The sequence below is a fragment of the Cibotium barometz genome, chromosome 66, assembly GCF_041138505.1.
Source record: "Cibotium barometz isolate CiBa-2024 chromosome 66, ASM4113850v1, whole genome shotgun sequence".
Classification (NCBI taxonomy): Eukaryota; Viridiplantae; Streptophyta; class Polypodiopsida; order Cyatheales; family Cibotiaceae; genus Cibotium; species Cibotium barometz.
In genome coordinates, this window is record NC_141111.1 from 6,697,832 (window position 1) to 6,713,454 (window position 15,623).

A 15,623-nucleotide genomic window follows, 5' to 3' on the forward strand; every position below is an offset into this window, starting at 1 on the left:
ACTTATAGCCTTTGGAAAGAAAGTTATATCCCACAAATACAAGCTTCTGGGACTTCGAGTCAAGCTTCCCCCTCTGCTTCTTTGGAATGTGAACATAGGCATCACTCCCAAACACAAGGAAATGGGAGACATCTGGTTTCCTTCCAAAATAAGCCTCAAATAGAGTCATCTTTGGTACTGAAGTCGTCGGAGATCGGTTGAGGATATGGCCAGCCGTAGCCACAGCCTCTCCCCAAAGTGGGCGAGGAAGATCACGATGCTTTAGCATCATCCTCGCCATCTCCACCACAATCCGGTTCTTTCGCTCAACAACTCCATTGGCCAGCTCCCACTCAATGCCATGTTCCGCACAAAACCACACAAAAGCATTAGAAAAGAATTCTCCTCCTTTGTCAGCCCGAAGAGTCTTCACCTGCAATCCAGACTCCTCCACCATAACATGCCACTCCTTGAACCGAGCAAAGGCTTGGTCCTTCTGGGAAAGAAAATAAACCCATGAAAATCTACTACAATATCAACAAGCGGCATAAAGTACAAAGAACCTCCCAAGGATGGGGTCTCCATAGGTACACACAAGTCAGTGTGTACCAACTCCAAAGGTTTCGAAGCCCGCCTAGTAGCCTGCTTCGGAAAAGATTCCTTGTGCTGCTTACTGCCAACATCTAGCAAGCCATCCTTCATCTTGTCCCGGAAAGCCCGCCGCAATGCATCCACATTCAAGTGGCCAACACGGAAATGCCACAAGTCACCAATTTGAGTGCCTGTCAGAGAAGAGAGTGCTGTGAGTTTGTAGATCCCATTCTCCGCCTTCCCATACAACCTGGCATGTTGCTTTGTCCCGGAGAGCAACAAAATGCTCATCAAACTCCACCCGTATGCCAGCCTTGCAAACCTCATGCACTAACAAATGATGAAAACCAAGAGCTGGGACATAAGAAACTTGGGAGGAATGTTTCCCCCCCTTGCCATCGGGAATAATCTCCAACTTGCCCTCATTGTGAATTGGGATATAGTGGATTTGTCACCAATGAAGATGAGACCTAGCTGTCGTCGAAGATCTTGTCATAACTCTCGGGAAGGAGTCATGTTCCTGGAAGCACCACTATTGAGAATCCACTCCCTATCGGTGAGACCAACTGCCTCCCTGCTCGAAGAAGATGAAGCATCCGTGTCCATAATCTCCAAGTGCACAAAAGCTGGAGTCTTGGCAGCTCCAGCTGAAGAATCAACACTCTTCTCGGTACTCCGCTTAGGACATTTCCTCCAATAGTGGCCCTTCTCGCCACAATTGTTATAGGTCCGCTCGGCCTTCAAAGCATCACGCTCTGAATCGGGCTTCTTCTCAGAAGACTTCTCCAATGAAGACTTCCCTTTGCCCTTATTGTTGTTGTTGTTACGACCTTTCAATCGCTGGCCATACTGAGAGGTCAAATGAGACAGCAAAGTGATGGCCATGTCCTCTGACGATATCTCCTTCCCAGCCTGAAGAACCTCCTGCTGAAGAGCCTGCAACTTGTTGATGTCCTCCTGCATTGTCAAGGACTTTACAGGATTCATCACCCATATCTCTGCACTTCCAAGGAAATCCGCTTCATGGGTGATACCTTGTTATACAAAGAAGCCAAATGCTGCCAAATCCCTCTGGCCAGTGTCATATGTTTGATATGATTAATCACCTGTGGTGTGCAATTAAGGAAGATGAAAGAACGCACACGGGCATTGACACGATCCCACAACTGTGCCTGAGCCTCCCGTTCTTTCCGAGTAGAGGGTAAAAGCTCCCCATCCTCCAACTCCGCCCATGGAACACCAACCTCAATGAAATCAGCCAAGTCATAAGATTCCAAGGCAGACTCCATCATTACCTTCCAAATGCCGTAGTTGGTCCTGTCCAACTATCAATCCACCGGGAATGTGGGGAGAGTAGGGATCTTGACGTGTTTCTCAGCCATCTCAAGCAAATCTATCATCTCAAGGGTTCACAAGGTCTTGTGAAGGGAGGGTGGGTGGGAAAAAAAATCAAGAAGAGGCTGCAAATAATATGCAAGGTGGTTGTCCAACGGTGATGGCCGCCTTCTACCTGATCTCCAAGTCCCGAACAACCCAAGAAATCTCCAATTAGCACCAAAAATCAACAAACCCTCAAGCTCCCACTGTCTCCAAGCTTCAAGCCACCTAGGGCTCTGATACCATGTCGGAGACAAGTGCTATTGAAAACAAAACGCAGAAGTGTAAAGAGAGAGAAGCTCTATAAAATCTGCTATATACACAAGAAACGATACAAAAAAAGGTGTGGGGGCAAGGTGGTATTTATACCACCCTCCAATGCTGGTCAGCCAAGTCAAAACAGCCAACAGGGTGCCAATGATGACCATGACTGAGGACAAGCAGACAGCCAGCAAAGGTACAATCGGCCAACAGAGGACATCACGTCGGCCAAGACACAAACACCAGTCGGCCAACACAAAACTGTCCCACGACCAGAAAATAGAGAAAACATGGGAAAAAATGAGAAGAGCTCTTGGGCGGGCACACCCACAACAAAGGCCCTCATTGTACAAACAGGAGATGACAACTAACAATATGACAATCTTCTGAAGATTACACATCATGATGATAAGGAGACTTTGCTTGAGATATAGATTCTTTGACGATGGATTTCAGCCTCATGAAGGCATATGTTTTTGTGCAAAGAGGATGCTAGTTTGCATGCACCTCGGTTGTGTAGTATTATCAATATCCTTTGACCAGCTAAGTATTTTGGCTTATGTATATGCAATTCTTTTGAAAGAAATGTCGGTTGAATATATGTTTTTACTCTTGCATCTACGTGCAAGGAGAATCCTCTGGTTGGTGGTCTTTGTTGCAAGAAAGATACTTTGAGCAATTCAGCCACCAAACTTATTCATGATTTTGGTATTCTATGCGATACGGAGTCATTAAAATTCGGGATCTATGTATCTGCAATCAAGATTTAATGGATTTCTATGACGCTTTTGTCATTATGACTTTGCATACACATGACAATTATATTAGCATCAGTTCTTGAATCAAATTTTTCGTTCCCCTTATCTGGGATGCATTGGATTTATGGAATTCATGGATATCTCATGGATCGAGGATTTTTCTATGGATTTCTATCATCAGCCCAAAACGCCTATAAAACTATCAATTGCAGACATACTTATGGAGAACCAGGATCTCTATGCCTGTGATTCATTCTTATCCTATGTTATACCTCACTCGTGGAAGAGTTGGTGAGTGAGTATCTGAACTCATGGAAGAGTTGTCCTAGTGAAGCACTTTTACTCTTGTACAAGGCACACTGCAAAGCGCACGTATCTGCGAAGAGATGGACATGTGAAGCATGTTAACCTTCGGCACGCGTATGGATCATAGGGGGTGGTGCCCTTATGGAGTCCAATGGAATGGCAAGATCTTTTGTGGCTATGTATTCTACTTATTTTCTTTTTGCGGGTACTCAAAGCTACTTATGGATTTATGAATATTTGGGACAAAGTTGCCTCTTGTGCCTGTGTCTGGTTATTATCAGAGTTGTTGACTCGAGATATGGCTAAAATTTGTTTCTCGATATGGTTGGCTCTTGTGCCCGTATTATCTGGCTTGGGATTATGAATCTGGATATATGGCTTTAAATGGCCAAATTATAAAATACTACAAATTGGCAGTGGATCTACTACACTTAAAGAGTATTCTAGTGGTATCATGCTTATATAGTTGCGGACAACTGTTTATAAGAAAGAGGGGATGTCACCATTTTGTCCGTCTTATAAACAATTGTGGATAACTGTCTATAAGAGGGAGGGGATGTCCAAATTTGGTCCCTTCACCATTCTTGATCATTATTTTTGGAGCAAGCCCACACACAGAACAAAACCAAGATGAGAACGGGGATTCTCCACATAAGGAAGCTGAAAAATTCACCGACAAGGATTGGCCTGAAAGATTGCTACACCGCATAAGCACCATGGGAATTCAATCATTCAAGTGACTTATAAGGTTTATAAGTCAGTATGTTCACACAACATTAAAGTTGGGCTGGACATAATCTATTTTGGGGCATGTACAAATGGACACAAGGAGGCGCCTAGCTACAGCTTGGGCAACAAAGCGGGAAAAAGCTCAAGCGGATTTTTTTGGTAGCCAGGCCTGTTTCGGCACAAAGGAAAAGCTCAAGCTAAAAGAAGCTGGTCTACTCCATTAAATGTAGGCAGGGGACTGTTTTGAACAGATATGTGCACGCATCTTCAGGCGGTACAGAAGTTTGTGAGCTAGTCAACTGCAGTAGTTTGCTCTCTTCAGTACTGGCCGTACAGAGTGCTATTGCTTCTCTCTCCGCTGGCTGCGCATAGTACAGCAGCTGCCGATTGGAGACGCATAAGAGCACAGACGGGCTGACTGCAGCAGATAACACTCTCTCTCTCTCTCTCTCTCTCTCTCTCTCTCTCGTGCGCACAGGCCGGCAGCAATCTCACTCTCTCTATCTTGCTTTGCTGTCTGCAGCAAAGGTACTGGCCCTACAACAGCCAAACCCACACGTGTGACAGCCTGGTGTATCTCTCTTCTCCTGTTCCAAATCTGACCGCCTGCTATCCGTACTGCAGCCCATGTTAATGCCTATCAAAACGAGGTGGTCATGGTGCAAGTTCTTGCAGATGGAAGAGGTCCGTCTAGACGTGGCCCTTCTGAGAAGTACCAGGCTCAGTTCCATAAGATTTTCCTTCGGGACAATCTCCTTCCCCAGCTCCCCCGGTCTAGACCGGAGGACTACAAGATAGACCTCCTCCCAAGCTCGGATCCCTTGAGCAAGTTTCCATACCACCTATCCAAGGCAATGGAAGTAGATTTGGACTGCGAACTCCAAGAGCTGTTGCAGGTTGGCTTCATACGCACTACTGTGTCGCCATTTGCCGCCTCGATCACGTGCATCCTGCACTTGGATATGCCACGTGGACATATCTGTACAACGGGTGCAGGACTTGGTGTAACCGATCATGGACCCAGAACAATAGAAAAGACACTTCAAATACCAAACAATGTATGAACACAGCAAGAAGCCACAAAAATGTAAAGACAGTGCACTGAGCCAGAATGGTCAGCCCCCCGTAAGAACAACTTTATTCAGTAGAAGCTTTTACCAGAGCTCAAGGTGAGGGTGCATTTAACACTGGATTTTCCACACAGCATCAACAAGGCTCATGCCCAGATCTCTTTCCAGAGCCAAAGACAGAAGTCCCAATTCAGTCCCAAAAACTTTCCTATTCTGTGTGAGATAAGCCAGAGGACAGCTTACAGTTGCACGGCCATATCTGTGGGAGAGAAAACCACCACTCGAGTTACACGTGAGGACAAGTGCAGCTGCTGTATGACTCGATGTGGACCTCCCTAGGTGACTCCTTGTATGATTGTTAACCCATTTTATGGTTAACAAGGTTGCCACACCCAATTGTGTGCCAAAATCATGAGTAGTCTGGATATAAATCACTACACATTGTGCGCCTTTTTGTATTTTTCGTTGAGCCTACATGTGGCTTATGAGACGAAACTTCGGGGTCCTTGCCTCACACTTAATGATTACTCAAGCTTTGGACACATTTCAAGTAATCCAGAAAGTGTGCCTATCCCAATCAATGTCCTACTGGAACTTGTGAACCCATTGAATTCCCAAAACAAAGTCTGCTCCTACAAGAGGGGAAACCATAAAATCTCGCACACATTCGATGCCTTGAATCACTAGTTTAGCACCTTGAGCTTCAAAGCTGATGCTCGTCGTTATGCCTGTGCAAAATCCCTCTACCTTCTGGTCTACCGAAGTCATCAAGAACCGGCCTATTCTGTGACCTCATCTTCCGTGCTACCACTTTCAAATCCCGTAGGCTAGGGTGGTAGTCTGAGTGGTAGTCTTCTTTGGACAATCCTTAGAAGTGTGTCCTTTCGTAAGACAAAAGAGACACCTACCCTCCTCCTTGTACTAAGTTGTTTTTTTCTAGACATAGCTTACCACCGGAATGAATGACTAACACAATGAGCTCATGTGCCCTTTTATAGGCCCTTTGGACACAAGGAGAGCTGGCCGACTGCTGGTCAGTCAGCTGACCTGCTTATTTTATTCATAAAATTCAGCGCATGCAGTCGCCCAGTCTTCTGTCTTCTGGTGCAGCCGACAGTTGTTGTCCTAGCCGACAGCACCTTGGTCCTCCTCCAAGTCCAAACTTGCCTCTTCTGCACCTGATGCTCCTAAATTTTGGTTCTAACTATCTTTTTCTGGCTGCCTCTTCTGGATAATTTCCGAGAATGTCCATGGCATATTCATGCACATCGCATCCCCCTCTGCTAAACTTGATGATGAGATTCCAACCTGTCCTTGAATGACTGTCATCACCCCACTCTATTCCCGAAGTCCCTCTCTCAACCATCCAATTCTGGCAACCCTTTTCACCAAAAACCCGGCCCGGTCTCCAAAACCACTCTCTCTGAATAAGATCTATGCATCTGTTCCATCTAGTCCCCAATCCATTCTTGCCCTGACTCTGAACACTATCTTGGTCTTCATTCCTGAGAAATGAGTCTGGCACTCACATCACCCCTTGGAGGATAATCCTCCCTTGGGACCATTGCCCAAGAACCTATCTGGCTCACAGGACTGCCATCCCCTCTGGCTTTGTGGAACACCACCAACAAACCTCCTGGGAGCTCTTCCCGACTCTGTGTTCCTTGCCTTGGGCTTCGCATTGTGTACTTTCCTGTACCTTGGAGCTGTACACCATCATATGGGACTGAATCAGTGTTTAGCTTTGCTGACCCTGATGCTCTGATACCAATGTAGCACGCGGAAGCTCTGGGGGTCTTCTTTCAGCCCTAAACACCACTAGAAACAATCTGATGCAAAACGTAGACATGAAGAGAGAGTAGAGAGAGAGAGAGAGAGAGAGAGAGAGAGGCTGGAAATTCAATATATTCATATAGTACAAAAAGGTACTCCTAATCTACAGCCCTTTGCTGCCTTCACAAAAAAGGTGAACATCACCAAAATCTGGTCCCTACTTGGACCCTAAGGACCCATCCCCATAAAGGAATGAATGACTAACACAATGAGCTCATGTGCCCTTTTATAGGCCCTTTGGACACAAGGAGAGCTGGCCGACTGCTGGTCAGCCAACTGACCTGCTTATTTTATTCATAAAATTCAGCACATGCAGTCGCCCAGTCTTCTGGTGCAACCAACAGTTGTTTGTCCCAGCCGACAGCACCCTGGTCCTCCTCCAAGTCCAAACTTGCCTCTTCTGCACCTAATGCTCCTAAATTCTGGTTCTAACTGTCTTTTTCTGGCTGCCTCTTCTGGATAATTTTTGAGAATGTCCATGGCATATTCATGCACATGACAAACTCGTTGTGCGTTTTGACGTGCCCCCCGAACTTGTCTTCGAGTCGCTATATGGCTTATGACCGGAAAGTTAGGTATCCCTAGCTCACATTTAATGATCACGAGAGCCTTTGACACATTTCGAGTAATCCGGAACATGTGTTGCTCCCAGTCAATGTATGGGATAAACTTTTGAAACCACTGGATCCCTATGATGATGTTTGCCCCTCCAAGAGGAGCAACCATGAAATCGTGCACAAATTGTATGCCCTGGATGACTAATTTAGCACGACAAGCTTCAAACTTGATGCTTGTTGTCATGCATGTGCTAAATCTCTCCACTTTCTTATCTATCAAGGTCAACGAGAACGGGCTCGCCGAGTGGCATATTACATGACACGCCCTCTATATTGCCGCTATCAAATAGGACAACTCTCTAGCCACCTAAATAGCCAAATATCTTGTGCAACTCATTTCGCTCATACTCCTGGTCATGGTTGTCCTGCTGCTCATCTCCGAGCTCCTGACTAACAATGGCACCAACTGTAGGAGTGGAAGCTCGGAAACTAGCGACGACCTGGAGAGTCAATGTGGGAGACTAGCCCACCACAGAAGAACTATCGAGGCCATAGTTGTCAGGTACGATACCGTACGGTTCGCACGATACGATACCGTACAGGAAAATACATTATGATATAAAAATAATTCTTATCGTACGGTCTTTTAAAAAAATAATTCTTATCGTACAGTCTTTTAAAAATACATTATGATATAAAAATAATTCTTATCATACGGTCTTTTAAAAAAATACTTACAAACTTTAGTATTTTCAATTTCAAAGAGTAGACAAGTTGTCACATGACTCAAACCAAAATTCCATTAAAACCAAGTTGAAAACATACATAGATGTTAGGCTAAAGCCTACGTCATACAATGTGAGGCGCTCTAGGCGCATGTAGCCGTAGTAGTAAGTACAAAAAGTGGTGCACAAAAAAGGGAGGCTAGAGGGTTGGGACTAGAATCTAGATGGAGAAGTGATCACTATCAAAATCACAGCTCTCACTAGGATCATCTCCATCAAAAGAGTGCCTATCGGAGCACTTGCAGCAGCCACCCTTGCTAAGGATGTTGCCCTCGTTATCAAACTCGGGCTCTCTAAGCTCCTGTGACAAGGCAATCGGAGCATCGTCATTTGCAAGAGTGGAGGAAGAACTACCAACCTCATCGTGCGTCGAGAGCTGCAAGATATCGCTCGTGCTCCACATGTCATCGTTGTTCCTCCTGTGCCGCAGCTCAAGCTACCGCTTGTGTTCGAAGCTCTTACCTTTCGTACCTATAAATCATGTAACGCACAAGACTGTTGTGTTAACTCTATAAGGAAGATAGCCAAAGCAAGTATCTAGGAAGGGGAATGGGAAGGGATCTAGCAAGAGAGGGGAGAGGGGAATGGGTGTCAAGGTATCTCTTTCTCCAAGGCCTGTATAGAAGCCATGCACGCCCGCATCTGTTCCCCTTGTTGCGCTATGATGCGCATAAATTCCTAAAAATGGCGTTTGGATCACCACTCATGACATGGCTTCTCAAAAAAGTTACTCTCGAAGAAGCAGTTTCTACAAGGGTCTAGTGTTCTCTCTCATTGTCTCAATTTGCCATAGTAGAAGTGTTAAAGTTTTTCAGTGACTGCAATAAAACCATCCACTATGTGTGTGGGAAATGTTTCCAGTTGCTGGCCTCCTCTCCACATCTTCAGAGCATACACTACTGAGAGTAACTCCAAGTCATGGACAGCTATAATTTCTCTCATGAGAGTTCTAAGTTTTCTGGATTCATAGACACTGCATGACCTTCCTCCATTAGAGCACCACCTAAGGCAAATCCACTGGCATCAGTAACTACCTCAAAGGGTTTGGTAAAATCTGGCAATTTAAGGACAGGGTTGGTTACTAAGGCTGTCTTCAGCTTGTCGAAGGCACTCTGACACATTGCAGTCCACTGAAAAAGTGTACTTTTCTTGAGAAGGTTAGTTAAAGGGGATGCTATCTAAGCATACCTAGGTATAAAGATCCTATACATCCGGTTAACCCTAGGAATCCTCTAACTTCCTTTACTGACTTGGGTTTTGGCCATTCAACTTACTACTTGGATCTTTGCGGGGTCGGGATAAATCCCATCCTTTGACACTATGAATCCCAAGTAGGGTGGCCCACAAGGCTACCCTTCATGTACGCAAGGACCTTGAACCTTTTTGGGGTGGCCCACAGGGCTGCCCCTTTGCCTACCACACAAACACCCACAATAAGCATGCTACAAGACCTTTAATCATATGACTAGTGTCCCAAGCAGAACCCGATACACCTCTACATCATTCCAAACGGTTAATCACAGTACGGACTGACAATGTTCCATGTGTGGGACTTGCCCACCTAACCAAGACCATGTACACTACTTGTACACCTGACCCTAGACGCTTAAAGTGGAACCCTTGCTGGCTCGTCCCGGACTAGGGCTCATAAGGAGCCACTTACCACTCCAAATGTCACCACTTCTCTAGCAGACGTTTGAAATGATGTCATGATTGAATACATGTGGAAGGGCTCCATGGAAGGATTGGTATCCTAATGTGAGTTCCTGGCATGATTTAAGAACTCATGGAAGGGTGGTAACCCTGGTGAGTGACTCTGGACTCATGGAAGGGTGGTTACCCTGGTGAGTACTTTTTGGTCCTATGTGGACGACGCCTGTGAACGAGCTAGTTGGATATACAAGATGTAAGTTGGGAGATTTCATCCACTATGTTTGTGCACCAGCATATGTATGTGAGTTGCACATGCATGGATGACTTGTTTTTGATGCCTGGACATTGCTTGGTATTTTGCCTGTGAATGTCCAAGGGCACCGGGGACGCCTGGACAACCCGTGGATACGCGTGTGCACACCTATTTGGGACTCATATGGTTTCCGTATGTGTTTTGCAGATGGTAAGTGTGCACACTTAACCCAATTTATTCATTATTTCATGTTACTAAGGTTTACTGGGTGCAAGGTTCACATTCACTTAAAGTGTGGGCGGACACACTTATAATTTTATAAGTGAGTTCACATCAGGGTGGACTATTTGGGCAAGCCCTCACTTGTAGAGCACTCAACTGGAAATCGTGGGCTGTTAGGAGCTGTGTGGACAGGAAAAACAGCAAGTTTACTCATATGCATGAGCTAAAGGTGGAATACATGCAAAGTACAAGGGTCCCAGGGCTGGCTGGCTGGCTGCTATTTCTCTCTCTACAGGGAACGTCGACTTCATCTACAGGGGCTGCAGACTGATCGATTTGGCTCCATGAGCTTGTGCATGGCTGTTGGGACTGTTTTTGGGCTTCTCTGCTGAGAATAGGGCTGGACGGAGTGAGCAGAGCCTCTACAGGAGCTGGCCGACTATTATAAGGGCCATTATTGGCTGTTTTTACAAGTTTGCAAGAGGTTTCTCGCGACGAAACTTGAGCAAACATGTCCCTAGACAAGTACCAGGCCTAGGGATGTGATCTGGTGGAACCTGTGGGTGGCAGTGAGCCAAAACCATGGCTGGTTACTGTTTTGCAGGTTTGGGACAGCACTTTGTTAGAAGGTTGGTGACCGCTCTATCAAAGTACAAGAGTGGTTGGTGATCACTCTAACCTGGTTGGTGACCGAGGGTGTTCTACAGAAGCGGTTGGTGATCGCTCAACCTTGGTTGGTGACCGAGGGTGTTGCAACAAGAGTGGTGCTCGACCTTGGTTGGTGATTGAGGAGTTGCAGGTAATGTGTTTACCTATGTTTCCACAGTTGGATAAATCTGGTGTCGGCTGGATGAGTGTGTACTCTCCGGGCACCCGCATCTTGTACATATTAATACTTCTGTTGGTAATAAAGATACCTCGGGCGGAGGTTGGGGGGGGGGGGGGGGGCTGGCCCAACTTTAGCCCCTAGTGCTGTGTCATGTGCAAGTTGGTTTATGTTTGCAGGATGTATATGCTCATGTAATGTTTCACAATGATGGTAATCATGTATATGCCAGGAATGGTTGATGTATGTATGCTGTTTTGGTAGTGAATTGGTTCCGTATACACGTGCCCGTGTGTGACCAAATCCTGCACCTGCTGTATAGATATGTCCATGTAGCATCCAAGTGCGGGATGCACGTGACAGAGCTAAACCTAGGGTTGAGTAGTCCTAATGAGGAGGCTGATTAGGAGTTGTGAAATGCTAAGGTAAAGCAAGACAATGGTGGCATGGGTAAGGAATAGCTGCATAGCATCCTTAAGGTTGTGCCGAAATGCTACTGGCTTGGAGGGGAAAGGAGGGGCCTAGAGCTTTATATACCTAGATGAATCCAGGAACATGCCCAAATTCACCTTACAAGAATGTGCAATTTATAACCTCATGGTAGTCATCCACAAGACAATAAACCATCGACTCCATCATGTATAGTATGGATTGGATACTACAACATCCCCACTAGAGCATGTTGCATACTAAGTGGAAGCGTGCTTGATTTTTGCAATTATTGATAATAAGATGCACAAGCTGAAAACTCACAAGAGAAAAGATGAAACTTGCGTTGCAAACTAATCTACTATATGTGCATCAACCAAATAAATAATCATGAATATTTACCACGATTGTTTGAATCGGAGCTTGATCTAGACTCTCGAAGAATGTGTGTCAGCTTCTACTGCATGCTGTTGACTAAATTGGCTGCTGCATAGCTCCAGACTGTTGTTCCGGTTCCCAAGACTACCAACTACTGATTCAAGATTGAGGCGTGATAATCAAAGCAAAATTATAGCTACATCTTGCTATTTACAAGCTCATAACTGCTCCAATCAGCAAGCCTTTCCAAGCCCAAAAATTTATTAAACATGTTCATATTAGGCTAAAAAGGTGTCCAACCTTTGGGCGCTTGGCCTGGACACTTTTGGGTGCCTGTGTGGGTTTGTTAGCAGCCCCAAAACTTGCCCAAAGGTGATTAGCATGCCCACATGGCACCCAATTATGGTGTGCTCGTGACATTCCCTCCTGCTAGACTTGGAGTAGTAGCGAAAACAATTCACCTTCACTCCAACTCCACCAGGATCATCCACTCCATGCTTTTGTCCTTTCAATCTTCTATCGAGAACCAAAATGATTTTGTATGATGGCAAAGTACACAGCATCAAAATTGTCACAAAACTTACACGAAAACTGGTTACAGCAACCAAAACATGTGGTTCCAACTTCAGGGAAATTTTCTTCCCATTCATAACCTCCCCTGCCCAAATCCTTGAGTGAAGAGTGTAATTTTTAATACATAGACAAATCATGCAGAAAATAACTGAATATTCCATGCCACACGGTTGCCTAAAATTGCAACAAAGCAAATAGCATTCCAAGTATCCTTTAACATCTCCATATTCCAATACCCACATTTAAAACTGCACATGTAACCTCAAAAGAAATATATGCCAAAGAAACACAAACCTTGATGCTTTGAAAAGAACAGTTACGTCCTTCTTTCCATCCACATATGACTCGCTGTAGTTGACTGCCTTGATGATCTTTGTAAGAGGAGAAACGGTTTGCATATTAGGCTGCAGATCCTGTGGAGATGTTGAAGAAGTTAATGTGGGTACTTTAGGCTGATAAATTGGAAGTTGAGAGAGCTGTGCACGCGGCTCATTCTTTCTACCCTCTGGCATGCTTTGCTCATGTCCCTTGGGATTATCTCCCTGATTTGAAACTCTTCCCGGACTTTCTTCTTGAGCCACTGCATTCATATCCTGTTCCTTAGAATCCAGACTCTGTCGCACACGCCTTACAAACCCCTGTTTCCTCTTTTTGGCCCCAGTGCACTTGTCAAAACCAATTGTCTTGCCAAGCTCCCCATTTGGATTGCTGCTACAAGCATGAGCATCCTCTTCCTTGTTGGATCTTTTTTCCTCCTGCATAACACCTTCTGATGTCGAGACGAGCTTTTTTTCAGAAGAGTCGGTTTCAATTTGCATCAATTCATCAGTGGCTTTGGCATGACCATTTGACATTCTCTTTTGTACCTCGATGCCAAACCCACTCGTTTCTCCACCAAATGACTGTAGGAAAGGGGCTGTTACCGTGACGAGTGTGGGTTCTTCTTGCAGATTCTTGATAGGCAAGGCATCTACATTCGGCACAGCAGAAGATTGAAATGATCCTTTCTGATTGACATTGACATCAACCATAACTGCATCCTGCTGTACTTCTGATACTGTCACAATTCTATGCAGCCCATCATCATTACTCTCTGATTTGCAGCCTAACATGGCCCCATCACTACCTAATTTGTCTTGACTGGTCTTCTTTCCAGTATCAGCGGCTCTACCTGCAAGAAAGCGTTGCTTCTCTGGACTTTTAAGACTCTCTTTGACAATATCTAATGGTTCTGGCTCTTGTTTTTTACCACCCTCTTCAATTTCCATGGTGCTCTCTCCTATCTTTACAGCAGTACCATCCTCGGTAACCCCCAGAGGACCCTGCCTTTTCTTTTGTGGTGATATGATTGTCCCAGACTTTCTTTTTCCTCGTCCTCTCCTGCCTTGTTTTCCAGAGTAGCTACGAAAAAAGACTCCAAAATAAGAGAACAAAACCAGGGCTCCCTTGCAGGCTGAAATATCACTGGAAAAAAGAAGACTTCCCGGTGCCTACCTTTTCTCAAAATCCTCTATTATGTCTGCACAAGCCTTTACATTGTCGAATGGTTCCCAGGTATTTGCAGACTCTGGCCACCCTCGCCTGTGAATGCATAGCATATCTCCATTCACGCCTAAAAGCAATCGTTTAGATAAAACAAAAAATAGACGCCAAGATGTTGAGCATCAAACCTTACCATTTTATGAAGTACTGCACCTGGCCCTGCAAACATGAAACACATGCAAGGGAACGTTATGCTGACGTACTTGGTTGATTCCCACGCTTAATAGGGCCCCTCTTAGTGCTATGACAGCCATAGAGTAGGTGCCTGCTTTAGCGTCTGCCGGTTCACACACACACAACTAGATAATGAATGGTTCCCTGCAGTAGAGAGATAGGGTAAAACTGACCTTGCGAAGTCGTTTCTTTCTCACAGCTTCCACCTCGTAGAAGCCTTCTCCCAACGTTTCCACGCCTCTGTCATCATCGTCACTCTGATCATCGTCCTCTTCGCCACCATTTCCACTCGCGGCTTCTTCACCATCATCGTCCACCTGCGGTTCTGCATCGGCGAGGCCCTCATCAGGCTCAGTATCCTGCTTCATGGAAGGTTTGAGCATGGAACTCCCGTGCTTTCTTGCAAGCTCTCCCTCCGCCTCTTCTTCGACAGGTTTCTCCTTCTTCCGAGAAGAGCTTTTGCTGGCGCGAGCCTCTGATTGTTTAGCGATAGTAGGCGTAGAGGAAGAGGCAGCCGAACGGCGAGGTCGGTTTCGGGAAGGCTCAAGCTTCGAAACGTCCCGCGAATTGGGCATCTCGGCTCGGCAAACCATGACTGTGTGCTGCTTCAAAAGCTTCAGAAATGGGGTAAAAGAGTGATGGCTACGGCTGGAGGCCGGGGGCTCGAGGAAATGCTCCCACGCATTGTAAAAGCCAAATTAACATCCAACCCTCGAGCCCCACGCATTGTAAAAGCCAACTTAACAGACCTCTTAACTTTTGTGTTGGTGGGAAGGTGGATTATCCATGGGACAAACGTGCCTCTTAACTTTTAAGGGCCTCTTAACTTTTGTGTTGGTGGGAGGGTGGATTATCCATCGGTGGCAACACGCCTCTAAAAATCAAAGTGGGACCCATACTCTCTTGGTTATGCACCAAAGTGGAATGGGTCGCATATGGCTTACCTTGCTGTCTTACAAAGGTTTACACGAATGGCAAACTCTTTCATAACTAACATGCTCAAGTAGTGGCTTTTTGTAAGACAAAATTTGAAGGTAAGTTAATTAAAATACAGTGCACAAGACCATTGCACTAACACAGTAGGTTATCATGTAGTAGGAAACTATGCAAGGCTGAAACTGAAGCCCCATTGCTGTCCACGTCCGTGCTGAGGTGTGAGTAAGTATACGAGAAGATAAAAGAGAAGAGAGACTGCTGTAGATCTGTCTTGGAAGCAACCAGCCTACTCTGCTGCTGTCCTGTAATTCCAGCAATAGGACTCCGTTGGCACTCCGTCTGGACGCTGCCCTGCTACGAGAGATGGCTGGAAACTGAGATCTGCCTTCCG

At 45.6% G+C, this 15,623-nt stretch overlaps 1 protein-coding gene across 1 annotated transcript in view; it reads right to left on the bottom strand.

Annotated features, from left to right (window-relative positions):
- Positions 1-15,037, bottom strand: part of LOC147602699 (chromo domain-containing protein LHP1-like) — a 77,670-nt gene extending 62,633 nt beyond the window's left edge. The window contains exons 1-4 of the mRNA XM_086797580.1: positions 14,470-15,037; positions 14,256-14,281; positions 14,075-14,161; positions 12,875-13,981 (exon numbers count right to left, since the gene is read on the bottom strand). Of these exons, the coding sequence (XP_086653706.1) occupies positions 12,875-13,981; positions 14,075-14,161; positions 14,256-14,281; positions 14,470-14,889 (1,640 nt within the window). The 5' untranslated portion in view covers positions 14,890-15,037. The remainder of the gene's footprint in view (positions 1-12,874; positions 13,982-14,074; positions 14,162-14,255; positions 14,282-14,469) is intronic.
- Between the last annotated feature and the right edge of the window lie 586 nt (positions 15,038-15,623).